The following is a 16,127-nucleotide window of genomic DNA, read 5'->3' as shown; positions in this document are numbered from 1 at the left end:
ACATTGCAACTTGTGTGGAGCGGACGGTCACACTTACAAGAAGTGCCCACAGCTATCAGTACCCAATGCTGCTGCCGAGGCTGGACCTTCCGGGAATCCGACGGATGGATCGGCTCCACCTACAAGAATTCGCCGCATCTAGTTGTGCATTTATTTGTGTGTACGAAATTAAGTATATTGTGTATGTACTATGTCTAAATGTCTTGTTTAACTAGTTGGCAGTGCGTATTTCTATAGAATTTGGTTGTAATGAACGTAACCTTGAATGTAATATCTTATGTGGTATCTTGTTTAACGTTATATTTATATATCGTTTATTGTATCAAATTGGCTAGCCCCAAATGCTTGGACACATAATGTGACACATAGAAGATAGCTAAATGAGTACACATCCATGATACTGAAGAATCCAAATTATTTTAGTACAATTTGCTTCACAATCTAGACCGATGAACAATATATGTTACACATTATTTCATGAAATCATCTAGGTAGTCACGCACAGGGGGAGGAATATCATCTCTTGGATGCCATGGTTTGGAGGGCATGAAATCATCTAAGTCGTGATCCCAGTTAACAGAACTTGGTGCTGGAGGTGGTGCAGTTTGACTTGACGAACCTCTTGACTTTCCCTTTCTCTCTTTTATGGTTCTACTTTCATGTACAGGGGGAGGAACATCAGGTGTTCGAGGCCACGATTTGGGGGGCATGAAGTCATCCATATCGTCATTCCAGTTAACACAACTAGGTGCTCGAGGTGGTGCAGCACGACTTGCCGAACCTCCGGTCACGTGTTCTTGCGGAGGCCGAGAACTATGACCCGAAGATCTTTTCCACCTCCTTCGTCTAGTTTGCGGCATAACTCCACCGAAGATACATACCAATTTTTTGAAATTTGGTATCGATTTGTTAATCAACTCCGTGTCCTCGGGGTAATCCTAGCATATAATTACACAATAATTTTACTATTTCGTAAATATGTATTACAAATAACGGACGTGATTAGAACTGAATAAGAGTTACCTTAATGTGCATCTCATACACCTCTGGCCGCATCCATATCTTACAAGTAGTTTGTAAGAATCCAATAACATATTGATGATTCGCTAGTTCACATATCCTCATGTATATCTTCCTACGTTCTAGCAGGTATTCCTTTAAATCTTACATTGTAATACCTCGAAACAATGTCAAATATTTAAACTCAACTAATTTGGACAACACCATCTCTATCGTACCATCCGCTAATGGATCCAACTTCTTACTGATTACAAGACGTGTCATGATCTCAAGAAATATACTGGATTTTTCTTCGGTCCATGAAAATCCAACAGAATTGGAGGCAGACATTGCCTTATGCTGCAATAACAGTAAGGTACTGTCATACTAAGTTTACTATTTTATATTTCACTATCCAAAATCTAAATCTATTCTAATTCATGATTATTTTGGAAACAAGTCTATAATAGTTGAGAAATATTGGTTACCTGCGGTTCGGATAAAAAATCCTGCAGGGCTTCGCCGGTTTTTTACCTCCCTCACCCCTCCTCTCTCCCTCTCCCCTCTCTGGATCTCGTGGGCAGAAAATGAGGGCGCAGAGGGAAGGGTTGGAGTTTTATATTTGAGGAGGGAGCCTGCCGCCCCCCTGCCGGGCGGCAGGCCCCCTGCCGCCCCACCAGTTGGCGGCAGGCTCCCTCCAAGGACCTCTGCGCAAAAAAAATTTATTTTTATTTACATATAGGTCCCTACTGCCCACCTGCCGCCCCCTGCTGGGCGGTAGGGGTACAGATCTGTAAAACCTAAATCCAAAAATATATTTCTGTAAATTTTTTTTTGAAAAATGCAAAAATAAAAAAGACGCCTCGATGCTTCCTCAGAACAGATGGGCTAGCCTACATGGGCCCCTTGTTGATGTGATATGCTTATCATCGTTTATCACTCATTCCCTTCAAAAAATCAGTTGTGCCCCAAAATGAAAACAATTGTCTGCCGTTCCAAAAAAAAAAAGACAAAAACAAAAACAAACGAAACAACATTTTTTTTTTGAAATGAACCAGATAGGAGGGCTGCTGATTTATATTAAAAAGAAAAAACAATGTCTAGATTGGGCACACCACCAACAACAACGACACCGGCCGGTTGGATTGGGATATTAACATAGCCACACACCTCCACTTGAACTCTACTCAGCATACAAAATGTTGGATTGGGTCTTCAAGGAGGCCGCGCCACTCCATTCGACGACGGCAGTAAAGGCGAAGCACTACCGCAGCATCCACCCACAGTTCACACTCGTGTAGTCGCCGAAACAAGATTGCCTGCTCGAGCTCTCACTACATCACTCTTTTAATCCTCCCAGAGAATGAGAGAATAAAGGTTCCATGGTTAAGGGCTAGGAGAGAATTTGATTATTGCTGAAAAAGAAAAAGAGTTTGATTCATAGAAAGAATGCCAGTGGGCGACGACCAGAACCCAGGAGAAACGCTCCTTATTTTCCCTTCTTGGAAACATCCATCTTTGCGCCAAGCACGGCCTTGGCGTGAAACAGAGTTGAGCGCGTGGTAGGTCTCACCTGCGCATGAATCCATTATCCATGATGGATAGCAGTGTAACCACTAGATCACCGAAGAGCCAAGCACATATAGAAAAAAAAGTATCTGCCCGATCATATGTCACCAGCCAATTTATGGATAGGCCATATTTGCCCGAAAAGGATGCATCTGATATTTGCTGGTACTGGATTGGATTCCTTTTTTTAATTAATTTTAATGGATGGATCATAGGTGCATACTTTGTGCCTCCGCGGGACCCGTTGGCTACCGCATACAACTATAGATGGCCGTTTGGCCCGATGCCCATGGGGTCCGAGACCCGGCCCAATTTAGTCTGACTCGAGCACGATCCGGGCCCGATTATTATTGGGCTCCGGGCGGCACGGGCATGATAGCCGGGCCGTGCCTGGGCCTCACTGTCAGCCCATGGACGCGTCCAGGCACGGCCCGAAAAAGGGCGGCCTGATCGGCCCGATGGGTAGCACGATAGGCCCGTTTAAATATTATGTTATCCATTATCAAACCCTATTTAAACATTTTCGGGCCGCCGGGCTGCCGGGCCAAACGGGCCGACCCGGCCCAATTAAATCAATTTCGGGCCGTGCCTGGGCAGGCACGGCACGGCCCATGGGCAGACACGGCACGGCCCGTTAATATTTTCGTGCTTAAGCGGGTCGTGCCTAAACGGGCCGTGCTTAGATGGGTCCGTGCCGGGCCGGGCTGGGCCGCCCGTTTGGCCACCTATACATACAACCAAGATCCACCGGCCCTCTTGTGCTTCTGATTCGAAAATGAGGTGAGATGGTGACGGCTGAACTGCTGGCTGATAGTAAATACAACGTCTATGAACTATGTTCGCCCGATCTTGTGCTGTTGTGCTGCAGCATCAGCAGCAGTGGTAACGGATTAGTCCGTGCCAGCGGCAGCTGGTCGTATAAAGAAACCAGAGTGCAAACAAAGGCGCCAAAGCTTATACAACTGCACACATCAAGCACGCAACTCTGACGGAAACGGCGGAATTCTGTACATGGAGACGCAAACGAACAAGGGAATCAAATATTTTTGCTGAATATTTGATCAGGGTTTAATACAATTTGCGTCGCTCGTGGGGCGACTTTGGAAGATGGATCCCGACCCTTTCCCTCGAGGAAAAAACAAGCAATTGTGCCATTGGAAGCATTCAGAGCCCACAAGCTGCGCAACACGTCTGCACTGCCCACGCGAGAAGAGTATGCAGAGACACTGACAGATTGCTCATTTCCCCCACCACGACCAGTCGTGCACAAACACCCAAGAAGAACTGAAGAAGAGTAGTATGCAACGAGACAGAACAAGTCGCTTTCTTCTCAAACCTGGATTGCATTGTTGCTGCAGCCATCAGCCTTATCTCCAGCGTAGATTAAGGTAAGGTGACCTAGATCCTATCACAACACCAGGCCAAAGTCACACATACACATCCACAATCCAAAAAGGGGGACGTCACACACCATACGTTTTTACATGTCGCCGGCGACGGCGCGCGAGGCTATACCACTATTCTTCTGGGAAGGCTCCATTCAAATGGGAAGGTTCCGCGGCCCGACGGGGACAGCGAGGGGCCGCCACAGCCGCAGGTGCGGAAGATCTTTACGCTGTCACCAGCACTGGTCGGTCTCCCAGGTGCGGCGGGAGCGGCGCGCCGGGAAGGAGGGCGAGCGGCCGAGCGCCGCCGGGTGCGCGCGGCGGCGCCCGGCGGAGAGGAGGAGGCGGCGGTCGTAGTCGGCGCGCTTGTCGGGGTCGGAGAGCGTGGAGTAGGCGGCGTGGACGCGGATGAAGTCCTCGGCGGAGGAGGAGGCCGGGTGTGGGGCGGCGTCCGGGTGGACGGCGAGCGCCAGGCGGCGGTACGCGGTTTTGATCTCGCGCGGGCTGGCGCCCGGGCGGAGGCCGAGGACGTCGTAGAAGGAGGAGCTGGCGGCCGCCGCGTGGTCCGGGGCGGTGACGGCCGTGGAGGCGGAGAAGGACGCGGAGAGGGGCGGCGGCCCGTTGAGGCGCGGGGAGGGTGGCGGGGACGCGGCCGGGGAGCCCGGCCGGAAGGCGAGGAAGCTGGGCGACATCGCGGGGCGCGGGGAGATCATGCTGGCGCTGGCGGTGGAGTGGCGGGACGGGGAGGGAGGGATCGGGATTGGCCGAGCCTTGTGTGAGAGAGAGATTTTGTGAGAGGTGGGTTGGATTCGCTGCAGGCTCCTCCAGCCCTTTTATTTGGCTCGCGTCGCTTCGCCGTGGGCTGTGGGCGCCCGCTGGTCAACGATTTCTGTGGGCTGCCCGTATTGGCTGGTGTGCTAGTTGACTTCGTAGGCAACCGAGATCGAGGGAGGGGATCTCAACCCTCGGTGTACGCACCACCACGGGCGATGGACGGATCGGATCACGAAATACGGCGGGTACAGGAGCCCGTCTGGGCATGTTCATCACGGGCTCCCAACCCAACTCCCATGCCTGTCCGCTGGGCCCGGTTCCACTTGAGATAACCATTTCGTCCCCCCTATCCCCGCTCCGGTACCCCGTCCCGCCGCCGCCGGAGTAGGAAGATGCTCTCGCTGCGGCCACCCCACACCACGTTCCCACGCACCTCACAGTGGCTGAGGTGGGGCCGCCAGGGCGGAGCCGCCGCGCCGCACTGTCTCGGCGCCACGGGGCCGGGGAGCGTCTCCTTCCCGATCCTGGTACGCGTTCCGCCGGTCGTTCCCGATGTGCGGCTAACCTGTTCCGATGAAACGATGCGCTGCAGATGCTGCCTCTGTTATTCTACATAATGGTTTCCACCTAGCACCAACGTGTTCGATGTAATGCCGCAGCGCGGTTCCGGTTCGCCGTCTTGGGCCTCGCCGGTGGCTTGGGCTGCCTTTTGTGGGAATCAGAGGGTTAAAAAATTTTAGGTTTGGATTCAGATGTGTCTTTTGATCCATGGGGTCTTCAGAAGATAATTTTGCTTACAACCTAATGCCTGAAGAAATGTGCCCATGAGCCGCGATTGTACATCTACTAGGACGACAATGTCAGCGACACTACCTTTCTGGAGAAACAATGTCTCATTATTAATATAAAAATGTTTTTAACTTGGGTTGATCAAGAGTTACTACACTTTCAGATTTTCGGCGACTCTTTCAAATGTTTTTAACAAGAATCTAGGTTTCTTGTTAGCTGATACATATTGAGGTGAAAGACTTGGTCATATGAAGCTTGGTCTCCTTGCTGCAAAGGAGGCTTCTTCAGCTATCGCGTTTTCTTCTATAACACATAAAGCAAGTGCAAAGTCGCTAATGTCTTCATATTTTCTTTTCCTCAACAAAAATCCTGCTCAAAAATACTTTGCGCTGATAGTGACTTGTCTGGGTCATCAGGAAGATCAGAACTATATAAGAATTTGATAAGATCTTAGAGAAAAGGATTTGGAACGAGAAAGACATAAGCCTAGCTGATCAACTATGCCCATGTGTAATTATTTAAATGTTAAGAGGTGGGCAACTTGTTTAGTACTTTACTTAGGTAGTTCCTACTGTTTTTCATGAAAGAACTTCATACTTTACAAGGGAAACAAAAATATTTTAGCTCATATCGTAACAGTTATATTTTATTTTCCAAACTTTTCAGCACTTCTCAGTTCACACATTAAATACTGCTATGCTCAATGTCAATGTTTTATTTATGCAGTGGATGCATTTTTGTACAGTAATAGCTGTTCAGAATTCTTCTTTCTATGTTGCTGGTATGATGGGACTTGATCTTTTTGGTACTTAGTCTGTCAATTTGTTCAATTATGTAGGTGAATGGCTGCACTGGTAACATGGGGCTATCTGTTGCCGAGGCTGCTGTTCTTAGGGGCCTTCATCTAGTCCCCGTTTCATTCAGCAGTAGAGAGAAGGTTAAAAGAACAATACAAGTTGGACAAACAGACATTCGTATATATGGCCCTTCTGCACGAGAAGATGTTCTTTCATCTGTCGCTGATGAATTCCCAGATGTCATTGTTCTGGACTACACAGCACCTGATTCTGTGAACTGTAAACAGTTTAATCCTGTTATTTTCTCAGTATGTTATACAAAGTTCTCAGTATAAGTTATCATCACTTTACATTATGAGATCATGATATCACAGTTTGAGATATCACTTCAGTCTTCTTTCTAGTTCATGCTAAACATGCTGGTGTTCATATGATATCTCTTTGCTTTTATGTTCAAATCAAAGTGCATTCAATTTGTAAGGTCTCTGTTAATTATTATATTTCTGTTCTTACATGGCAGGATAACAACAATTATAAGAATAACATATTTTTTATTGGGTTCATTCTAGCTGAAAGCCTTGACCTGTGTTAAAATGCTCTTCATTATGCAGCTAATGCGGAGCTCTATTGCAAGCTTGGTTTGCCATTTGTGATGGGCACAACTGGTGGGAATCGGCAGTTACTCTACAAGTCAGTGCAAGATTCAAAAAACTATGCACTAATATCTCCACAGATGGGAAAACAGGTATATTAAAAAAAATTATCTATTTTAATAGAAGTTAACACGTTAGTTTGTCATTATTGTATCATTTTCTTTCATTCTTGATCAGGTGGTTGCATTTGTTGCTCTAATGAGAATCTTCGGCGAGCAGTTTCCAGGAGCCTATTCGGGTTATCATTTAGAGGTGCAATTCTACCTGGAATGTTTCTGTAGGAATCAAAGGTTAAGATAATGGTTCATTGTGTTTAAGGATTTAAACTTCTACTGGACCAGTAATGTATCATCTGTCAAGCTTGTCGAATGTCTTGGGGGAAAAATGCTTGGTGATTTAAGTTGCTCTGCTGGCTTCAATTAGTTTTCTAGCATGAACTTATTTTAGACAATTAGGCTAAAGATGTTTTTAGTGACAAAAAAGTGATCTAACATATCTGCAATTCTGAGTGCCAGGGTTTCCTTTTTTCCAGGTTTTAGAATCGCATCAAGCTAGCAAGAAGGACACATCTGGTACAGCTAAAGATGTGATTGCTTGTTTTGAGAAATTAGGTGTGCCATATGATATGAACAAGGTATGCTTTATATTTATGCTTGACATTTTATATAAATTATTCATGTTATGAGAAAAACAGCTGTTTGTGCTCTGGAAAACACGTCAATGCAGAACTACCACACTATTTCCATGGATCAAGTTGTCTTCCTTGTAAATTTTTGTAGCTGTTCTCATGAACTCTCGTGGCTATTCATTTTCAAAGTTCATGTATTGAAATAGTAATTATAACTAATAACTAAATTCGTGGTAGGATTCTATTTGCATGAGGTCATAGAATAAGTAATTTCGGAAAGAACTGTATAATTTGACCCAATAAAAGGTGTCTCCTTACAGTCGAAAGTCAGTACATAAGTAGGATCTCTCTACCAGTATATGTTATGTGCATAACTGACCAAACAAATATGTGAATTTCCATGAAAATAGTTCCATCATTTAACAACATGTGGATCCATGGTTTCATTTTCAGAGTTGTTTGATGAGCACACTGTTTGATTTGGTTTACTGATGTTTTTTTCCCCTGTCTTGTTCTGTCTCATTTTATCCTCAAAACAAAATAGAAAATTTATTAGATTTTGCTTATTACCTTCTTTGCTAGCAGATGGTCAAGATTAGAGATCCTGAGCAGCAGCTTGAGATGGTGGGTGTCCCTGAAGAGCACATTGAAGGGCATGCATTCCATTTGTACCATCTCACGTCTTCGGATGATAGGTAATGACCATTCTCCTGAAAAATGGTGGTACTGATAATAAAGGAATTCTACTCAATCATGGATGTTTTTGTAGGTTCTTTAATACATCAGACCAATTTGTAGGTTGATATTTTTATCCATGTTGATTTTGTTGGGTTCCTCTTTCAGTGTTTCATTTGAGTTCCAGCACAATGTTTGTGGCCGTTCAATCTATGCTGAAGGAACTATTGATGCTGCAATATTTCTGCATAGGAAGGTTGTTTGATGTGTTGCATTGATTATTTTTAAATGGTAGCACTGCGTTACAGATACTGCTGCCTACTGGTACCTTATCCAGGTTTGTCTAATGTAGGTACAATCAAAGGATTCTAAGAGAATATACAACATGGAGGATGTCTTGCGAGAAGGATACATGCGATAAAATTTACTGATTAGTTGTTCAATAGCTTGAAGCAACGTAGTGTTTTTTTTGTTGTTGTCTGTGGGGAAGTATTAGATACTTTATTAATAGAGCTTCTTTGTGAGAACTAAGTAAACAGTTAGTCTGTACTAAGTTGTTCAAGTTTCAATCAAACTGAAGAAAAAATACATTAGAAATAAAAAAATACACATTAAAAGTACATAACTTTCTTATGGGTGCCAAATAACAATCAATACATTGTTCTAATATCTAATTGAGAAAAATTTATGAGAGCCATATTATAAAGTGTAAATAATTTACATTCTTTTTATTGTCATTTTAATTCATCATGTTGGCAATTTTATAAACGTATAATTTACTCAAAAGTTTGATCTTGAAGGAGATGCACTGGATTGGCTTCACAACTTGAAATTTTATCCTTGCTGTTATGTTTGTAGTCGGTGAACGGAAAGTTATTCCTGAAGCATGACCATAGTTTGAGTGAAGTATGATTCCCTTAACTAAGATTTGGTTGCCCATCCTTAGAGTAAGCAATGTTGGGGTATTGCTTGAATTAGTGCAGTGGCATACGAAAGTCAAAACGTAGCTCATCATTGCAAAAAGGGGGGTCATGCTTCAGGAATAACTTTCGGTTCATTGACTACAAACACAACAGCAAGGATATAATTTCAAGTTGTGAAGCCAATCCAGTGCATCTCCTTCAAGATCAAAATTTTGAGTAAGTTATACGTTTATAAGATTGCCAACATGATGAATTGAAACGACCATAAAAAGAATGTAAATTATTTACACTTTATAATATGGCTCTCATAATTTTTTCTCAATTAGATATTAGAACAATGTATTGATTGTTATTTGGCACCCATAAGAAAGTTATGTACTTTTAATGTGTATTAAATCAACACAAGAACATTAGAAGCGCCAAGCATGAATGTTGTTTCTTGTTACACAATAACATACCCCAAGGGCTATATAATATGATGGTTCATTCCATTTTCTTACCCAGAGCTACATAAATGAAAGCAGTTAACAGAAAATTACGCAAGAGATTTAATTATCTCCGATAGATAGAGCACGCACTCTAAATTAACGCTACCTCACGCAGGGAAAAAAAATCAAGCTCATAATCATCTAAAAAAAATTAAAAAATTCCGAGTCACTGACGGCATTCCGCTGCGCCGGCGGATGCCGGCGTCGACGGGGGCGTGTATACCGGAGTCGATGGTGGCGTGTTCACCGGCGTCGACGGAGGCTTGTGCTCAGGCACGTCCACCGGCGGCTTGGTGACAGGCGGCACTGGCAGGGAGTGGCCGTGATCAGGCACGTGAGGGATAACCACAGGCTTGTGGATCCCTACACGGTTGTGCTTGTGGAGGAAAGGGTAGCAAACGAACGCCGAAGTGCACTCGGGCGACGTGCTGCGCACCTTGCCGCGCGCCGAGCCCGACGAACGTTTTGTCGTCGCCGTCGTGGACGGGCGGCGCCGCGACGATCTTGGATTGCTCCTGCCCGGGGCACACGGCAGCGCGCTCGACGCGCTGTGGAGCTGCGCGAAGCATGTCAGCTAGAACTCGAGGGCGGCCGCGCCGGCGAGCTCTCCGGCGAGCCTAGAACACACGCGAACTCAGTGGAACACAAGAGGTTTTTTTGGTGCCGCTAAGACTTGCAGCGTTTTCTGTTGTATATATGCAAATAAGTAGGAAAACAAACTACCTACAACTGGTCGTGATCACGCACTGATCGGAAGCGAACGTGCCATCCCACGCTGCCCGTAACCCGGCCTTGGCGGTGACCACGCCATGGCGCACGCCCCACGTCGCAGCCCGAGCATGCGCATGACCCGGGCGGGACTCGGCATGATGAGCTCGCCATGCAACAGCTGAATAACGGAAAAGAAAATCTACAGCTAGCTTATCTAACATTATTCCCCCCTAAGCTAGATGTTCCTTGATGTTGACGATGCCGATCTTCAGGCGAAGTTGCTGGAACCGCACTCGCCCAATTGGTTTTGTCATGATGTTTGCCAGCTGGTCGTCGGTCTTGACATGCCTGACGGCGACCTTCCCGCTCTCGACGTTCTCCCTGATGAAATGGAAGCGCGTCTCGATGTGTTTACTCCGGCCATGGAAGACCGGATTCTTGCAAAGCTGGATCGCCGACTGGTTGTCGATGAGGAGCGTGCCTTGCATGAGGAAAGAGCCACCACAGGTTGCTTGATGGAGTGCCACGAGACAGGAGCAGAGCCGAGGAAGAAGACGCCACCAGAGGTGCTCTTGCGATCATCTTGATCCCCGGCGAGGTCTGCGTCGCTGTAGCCGATCACTCCGATGTCGGTGTGGCCTCTGCGATAGTAGCAGCCGTAGTGCAGCGTCCCGGAGATGTACTGCAGGATGTGCTTCACGGCCGCATTGTGCTCAGTCGTAGGGTGCTCCATGAACCGGCTGACATAGCCCACCGCAAAGGAGATGTCCGGACGTGTGTGCACCAGGTACCGCAAGCTCCCAACGATGCTGCGGTAGAGTGTGGTGTCGACGGCCGGGGTGGTGCTCTCCCTGGTCAGCTTCAGAGGCGACTCCATGGGTGCTTGCACCGAATTGCAGCTGCTCAGGCCCGCTTTCTCGAGCAGCTTTACTGCGTATGCAGCCTGGCCAAGGGTGATTCTTCTAGAGCCCTGCTGAACCTCAATGCCGAGGTAGTAGCTCAGCGGGCCTAGATCACTCATCTTGAACTTGTGCTTCATCTCCTCCTTGAACTGTGTCAGCTCGTCGGAGTTGGCGCCGGTGAGGATGAGGTCGTCCACGTACACGCCGAGGAGAAGACGATGTTGTCCCTCGCTGCGGACGTACACGCCATGTTCTTCAGTGCATCGGGCGAACCCGAGCGTCACGAGCGTGGCGTCAAGCTTGGAGTTCCATGCAGCGGGGCTTGATGGAGGTCGTACAACGCCTTGTGGAGGCGCAAGACCTGGTGTTCACGCCCGGGGATGGAGAAGCCTGGGGGCTGGGCGACATATACCTCTTCTGCGAGAATGCCATTCAGGAACGCCGATTTGACGTCAAGATGGTGAACCTCCCAGCCTTCGTGAGCCGCCACGACGAGCAGCACGCGCAGCGAGTCCAGTAGCGCCACCGGCGCAAACACCTCGTCGAAGTCCACGCCGGCGCGCTGGACGTAGCCTTTTGCCACCAAGCGTGCCTTGTGTCGCACAACGGCACCGGAAGCGTCCTTCTTGAGCTTGAAGACCCACTTGAGGCTGATAGGACGGTGGCTGCTCGACAGGTCGACAACTTGCCATGTCCCGTTGTCGATGATGGAGGACAGCTCCTCCTACATTGATGCGCGCTAGGATGGGTCCGCATTCGCCTGCTCGAACGAGGTGGGCTCCTCCGAGGCCACCAGAAGGAGCTCGTCCGAGTCAAGCTCCCTCGGCTCAGAGGTGTTGATGCAGTCCACCACGGTGTGGTATCGCCGCGGCGCACTTTCAGCATCCAGATCAATCTCGGGCGGTACATGCGATGGCAGCGTGGCGAACGTGACGGTCTTGTCGCCACCACTAGGTGGAGTGTGAGGCTCCTCCACGTCTGGTGCCCCGCCATGTGAAGCAGCCGGAGATGCTGGCTCCTCAGGCTCGACGCCCGCTGTCGTTACGCGGGGAAAAAAATTGGATGCGCACCGGGCGCAGGGAGCTTCTCGTGCGCCCCCTGGCCCGATGCCGTCCCGCTCCAATCCGACGGAGTGCACAGTAATCGGCTCACCTCTTCCTTCGGCTCTTTTCCTTCACGCGCCCGGCTCGGCTCAACCTGTTTGTACGGCTCCGCCTCCTTTTCTTCACTCCTGTTTTTTTGGATCCCATCGCCGGAGCCGCCGCAGAACTCCATCGCCAGAGACGCCGCGTCCCCCGCTCCCACACGCCCTAGCCGCCCTTCCCGTTACCCACCACTTCTGCCTCCCCGCCGGGCCACCCTCCCCGCCGACCACAGCCGAGTCCGCTCGGCGGCGCCGCCTCCCCGCCCGATGGCCTGGCCCCATGTCGCCAGCGGCCACTTACCCTCACGCCTGCTCGAGGATATGCCACATAGCCACAGGGACACCATCTCGTTACTGCGCTTGCTTAGGCAGGACACGCTGGGCGCGCTGTGGCCGTGTTCCGCTGCATGCTCGCTGAGGATGTTGTCCCCAATGCAATGAGGTGACCCTTGCCGGCGTGGTCACGGCATTTGTTCGCCATGGGGCACCAACGACAGTGGCAATAATGGCTCATGGGGTTGTTCTGCGCCGGGGCTGGATGAGTTTGTCATTGTAGCCACCAACCTGGTTCATGCCTATGCAGTGGTGTCAGATCTTTGTTGTGCCCGTGCTGTGTTCGATCGGATGCTGGATAGGAACACAGTCACTTGGAATTCAATGCTCAATGGATATGTGAAGGCAGGGATGATGGAAATGGCTGCAGAGGTGCTATTCTGAAGGCATGTGCTTGGTACTGTCAGTGTTATTCTGAAGAACGGTTTGGATGCTCATGCATTTGTGCAAGGGACCCTGATCCATTTCTATGGTTTCAGTGATCTTATTGGCCTTGCCCAGATGCAATTCAGATTTTCAGACAAGTCACACATAGCATCGGGGAATGCTCTTTTGGCTGGTCTATTGAGAAGGGACCTAATGCATGAAGCACAACACCAGGAGGCATTTCTGATGCAACATCACATCAGAGCAGGGCACCCATAGAAACACCATCAGGAAGTGAGACAGTTGTTGCTTAGTCTATTGTGGCTTAGTAAGTTTGCATGATGTATATAGTGTAGGGCTCAAATTGTACAATGTATGGATGTATTACAAAAGAGATATTATTCTCAAATAAATACAAAAGTTCTTGAACATTGCTGTTGTTCAGTTTGTATACATTGACAGGTTTCCGTTTTGGCTGATTCAATTTAAGACAAAAAAATATTGCAAGGGATATGGATAATATGGTTCACTCAAATGGATGACAAGTTCAAAATGGTGTATCCTATATAACATATTTCTATACAAATTATTGACTCGGATCCTTCTTTGCCTGTAACTATTGACAGATTGTTGAGAATAATTTCTGTTGCAATAAAACCATATATTTTAGGCCACAAATTTCTGTTGCATTGCTGGATATATACACTCTGCCGTTAGGAAGGATCCAAGTCAATAGTTCACAATACATTTCAGGCAACAATCAGATTATTAAGACATCCATTCCGCTGCAGATTTCAAAACATCCATACACATCAGTCTTCTCTAGTAGTACAACCTTGTATTCCCGTTAACCCAAAATCCCAAAAGACACTCCAACTATCTACACTCTTCACAGCTGCTGGCACAAGAAAAATAAATCTTCACCAATATCATCTAGACTGGCCCAAGAGGTTTCATTGCTGCTTTTGTCTATCATTGATTTTGCAACATTTTCAACAGAAACTGCACACCATTTTGTAATTGAGCTTTACCATCTTCAGCAGCCAGAGGTTGCAACATTTTCAACAGAAACTTAGGCATATGAACACATAGACAGAGGGCAAAGAAGTCTTAAATCTTCTACTTCATATTAGAGGAGCTGTTTGTGGGTGATCTGTTTGAAATCTGATTGCAATGTCGTTGATCGCATTATTTCTTTGATTGGTGAAGTTTGTATACCTGCAGATATGAAGAAATGCAAATAGTCACCATCAACCATGTGTTGCAAGATAGACAAATTAAATGATTGCACAATAGAAACAATCACCAGAATGATGCAGGTAGTCTTCTCTGCTTAAACATGATAGCAGAAACACTTGTTTTCTGAGCATAAACCTGATAGTTTGGTGAAAGGTGGGAACAGAGGGGATGCAAGAGCGAGAGGGAGAAGGAAGGGTGAGAGGGGTGAATAGTCCTCACCCCAGATGTTGCAAAGGAGAGAGGGAATCGTTGATTGCGACGGCAGCGTATGCGGCACCAGTGAAGGAGTCACGCGAAGACGATTGGAATGCCATCTTCGGCATGGAAGCGTCACAGCCCCTCGCCGCTGCTGGCTGGTCGAGGCGGCTGCACCTCGACGAGAGGGAGGGAGGCACGGAGTGGGGACGAGTCGCGTGAGGGGGTGGACTTCTCCGCCGCCGCCAGGCTTCGATTGGAGAAGAAGTGGAGCGGAGGCTCGCGCTCACTCGACGTCGGAGGAAAGCCGAGCCGAGGACGCCGAGATGGGGTGCCCACGGAAGCCGATCCGAGGGAGCTGAGCCGTTGTGCATCACCGTCAGATTGCAGCGCAACGGCATCGCGGATGGGGTCGCACTGAAGCGACAGTGCGACCGGGGCGCACCCCATTTTCTTCCTTACGCGCACCGTGTACTCGACGGTGAACGTGTCAGGGACGCCGCCGTCGCCGGGTTCCGCCCAGTTCCACCCCTTTGCTTCATCAAAGACAGCATCACGGGTGATGTGCAGCTTGCCGCTCGCTGGGTCATACACACGGTATGCCTTTGAGCCTGGCTCGTACCCAGGCCCGGTCCTGAGATTTGGGTGGCCGGGGGCGAAATCAAAATAAGAGGCTCAATAATAATAATATTACTAAGTAGCAAATATACATATGTGTTGCTATGGCCGGCGATTAATACATACATTATTGCTTGTTGTTTGTAATAACAGTAATATTAACTACTCCCTCGGTCCCATAAAAAGTGTAATTCAAGATTTTTTCAAACAGATTAGTGGTAGCATGAAAAGATCCTAATACTCTTATTTGTTTGCCACATGCGGTTAGTTTGGGCAAGTATTTCAAATCTGACCACTTAATTAGGAAGGTATACTTAAGATCCAATATCTAGAATTACATTGTTTGTAGGATTTTTTTCAAAAGCGGGATTGCATTTTTCATGGGACCGAGGGAGTAGCGAATATGTCTATGCGTTGCTAATGCATACATTATAGCTTGTTGTTTCTTTTAGAAATAGAAGATAGTGATTGACATAAATCATTGCTTATTTTAGAAATAGTCGCGAGGGAGTTATAAGATTAGATTAGATGTGGTGATAAGTCTAGAGGATCAGCGGAGTTCACCCAGTCGTGCATTTGTGTTTGCCACATTGTGTTGTGGGCGAACGTGCAAACCTGCTGCCCCATACTATCCGGATGTTGTTGCGCTAGTCCATAGGGGGCCTAGCTTGCAAACTACAGCTTAAGCGGAAAATACGTGCAGTCTCTATACTACACCTGCAACCTCTATACATGGGCAGGGGCCCCTTGGTTTTGGGGGCCCGGGGCAGCTGCACAGCTCGACCCCCCTCAGGGCCGGGCCTGCTCGTACCCGACGAAGACCATCTTGATGCTTCTGTCGTCGAGCTTGCCAGCGTGAGGACGGGTGACCTTGACATGGGCGATGCACCCAAACGTCCGCATGAAGTGGACTGCCGGCTTCTCACCGTGCCAAGCTTC

At 47.8% G+C, this 16,127-nt stretch overlaps 3 protein-coding genes across 7 annotated transcripts; 1 reads left to right on the top strand and 2 right to left on the bottom strand.

The window, feature by feature from the left end:
• Window positions 1-3,601: 3,601 nt before the first annotated feature.
• LOC120691747 (chaperone protein dnaJ 11, chloroplastic-like) lies at window positions 3,602-4,806 on the bottom strand. Its single transcript, XM_039974928.1, has one exon. The coding sequence runs from the start codon at window positions 4,664-4,666 to the stop codon at window positions 4,187-4,189; it is 480 nt and encodes a 159-aa protein (XP_039830862.1). The 5' UTR covers window positions 4,667-4,806; the 3' UTR covers window positions 3,602-4,186.
• A 19-nt stretch (window positions 4,807-4,825) lies between these two features.
• Window positions 4,826-8,889, top strand: LOC120691746 (probable 4-hydroxy-tetrahydrodipicolinate reductase 2, chloroplastic). Of its 4 annotated transcripts, none has more exons than XM_039974925.1 (8): window positions 4,826-5,254; window positions 6,355-6,592; window positions 6,925-7,058; window positions 7,144-7,218; window positions 7,499-7,600; window positions 8,180-8,289; window positions 8,438-8,525; window positions 8,622-8,889. In XM_039974925.1, the coding sequence occupies exons 1-8, from the start codon at window positions 5,120-5,122 to the stop codon at window positions 8,688-8,690; spliced, it is 951 nt and encodes a 316-aa protein (XP_039830859.1). In that variant the 5' UTR covers window positions 4,826-5,119; the 3' UTR covers window positions 8,691-8,889. The 4 variants fall into 4 exon arrangements, with proteins under 4 accessions (XP_039830859.1, XP_039830857.1, XP_039830861.1 ...); XM_039974923.1 differs by having other exon boundaries at window positions 8,177-8,289; XM_039974927.1 differs by lacking the exon at window positions 8,438-8,525.
• Window positions 8,890-13,620: 4,731 nt separating this feature from the next.
• LOC120692368 lies at window positions 13,621-15,034 on the bottom strand. 2 transcript variants are annotated; one of them, XM_039975640.1, is made up of 3 exons: window positions 14,595-15,034; window positions 14,443-14,510; window positions 13,621-14,354 (listed from the first exon to the last, which is right to left on the bottom strand). In XM_039975640.1, exons 1-3 carry the CDS (start codon window positions 14,969-14,971, stop codon window positions 14,266-14,268), a joined length of 534 nt encoding a protein of 177 aa, XP_039831574.1. In that variant the 5' UTR covers window positions 14,972-15,034; the 3' UTR covers window positions 13,621-14,265. The 2 variants fall into 2 exon arrangements, 1 of the variants encoding a protein (XP_039831574.1); XR_005682598.1 differs by lacking the exon at window positions 14,443-14,510.
• Between the last annotated feature and the right edge of the window lie 1,093 nt (window positions 15,035-16,127).

Source organism: Panicum virgatum, chromosome 9N (genome assembly GCF_016808335.1).
Source record: "Panicum virgatum strain AP13 chromosome 9N, P.virgatum_v5, whole genome shotgun sequence".
Lineage (NCBI taxonomy): Eukaryota > Viridiplantae > Streptophyta > Magnoliopsida > Poales > Poaceae > Panicum > Panicum virgatum.
This window is presented reverse-complemented; position numbering and strand designations above follow the sequence as displayed.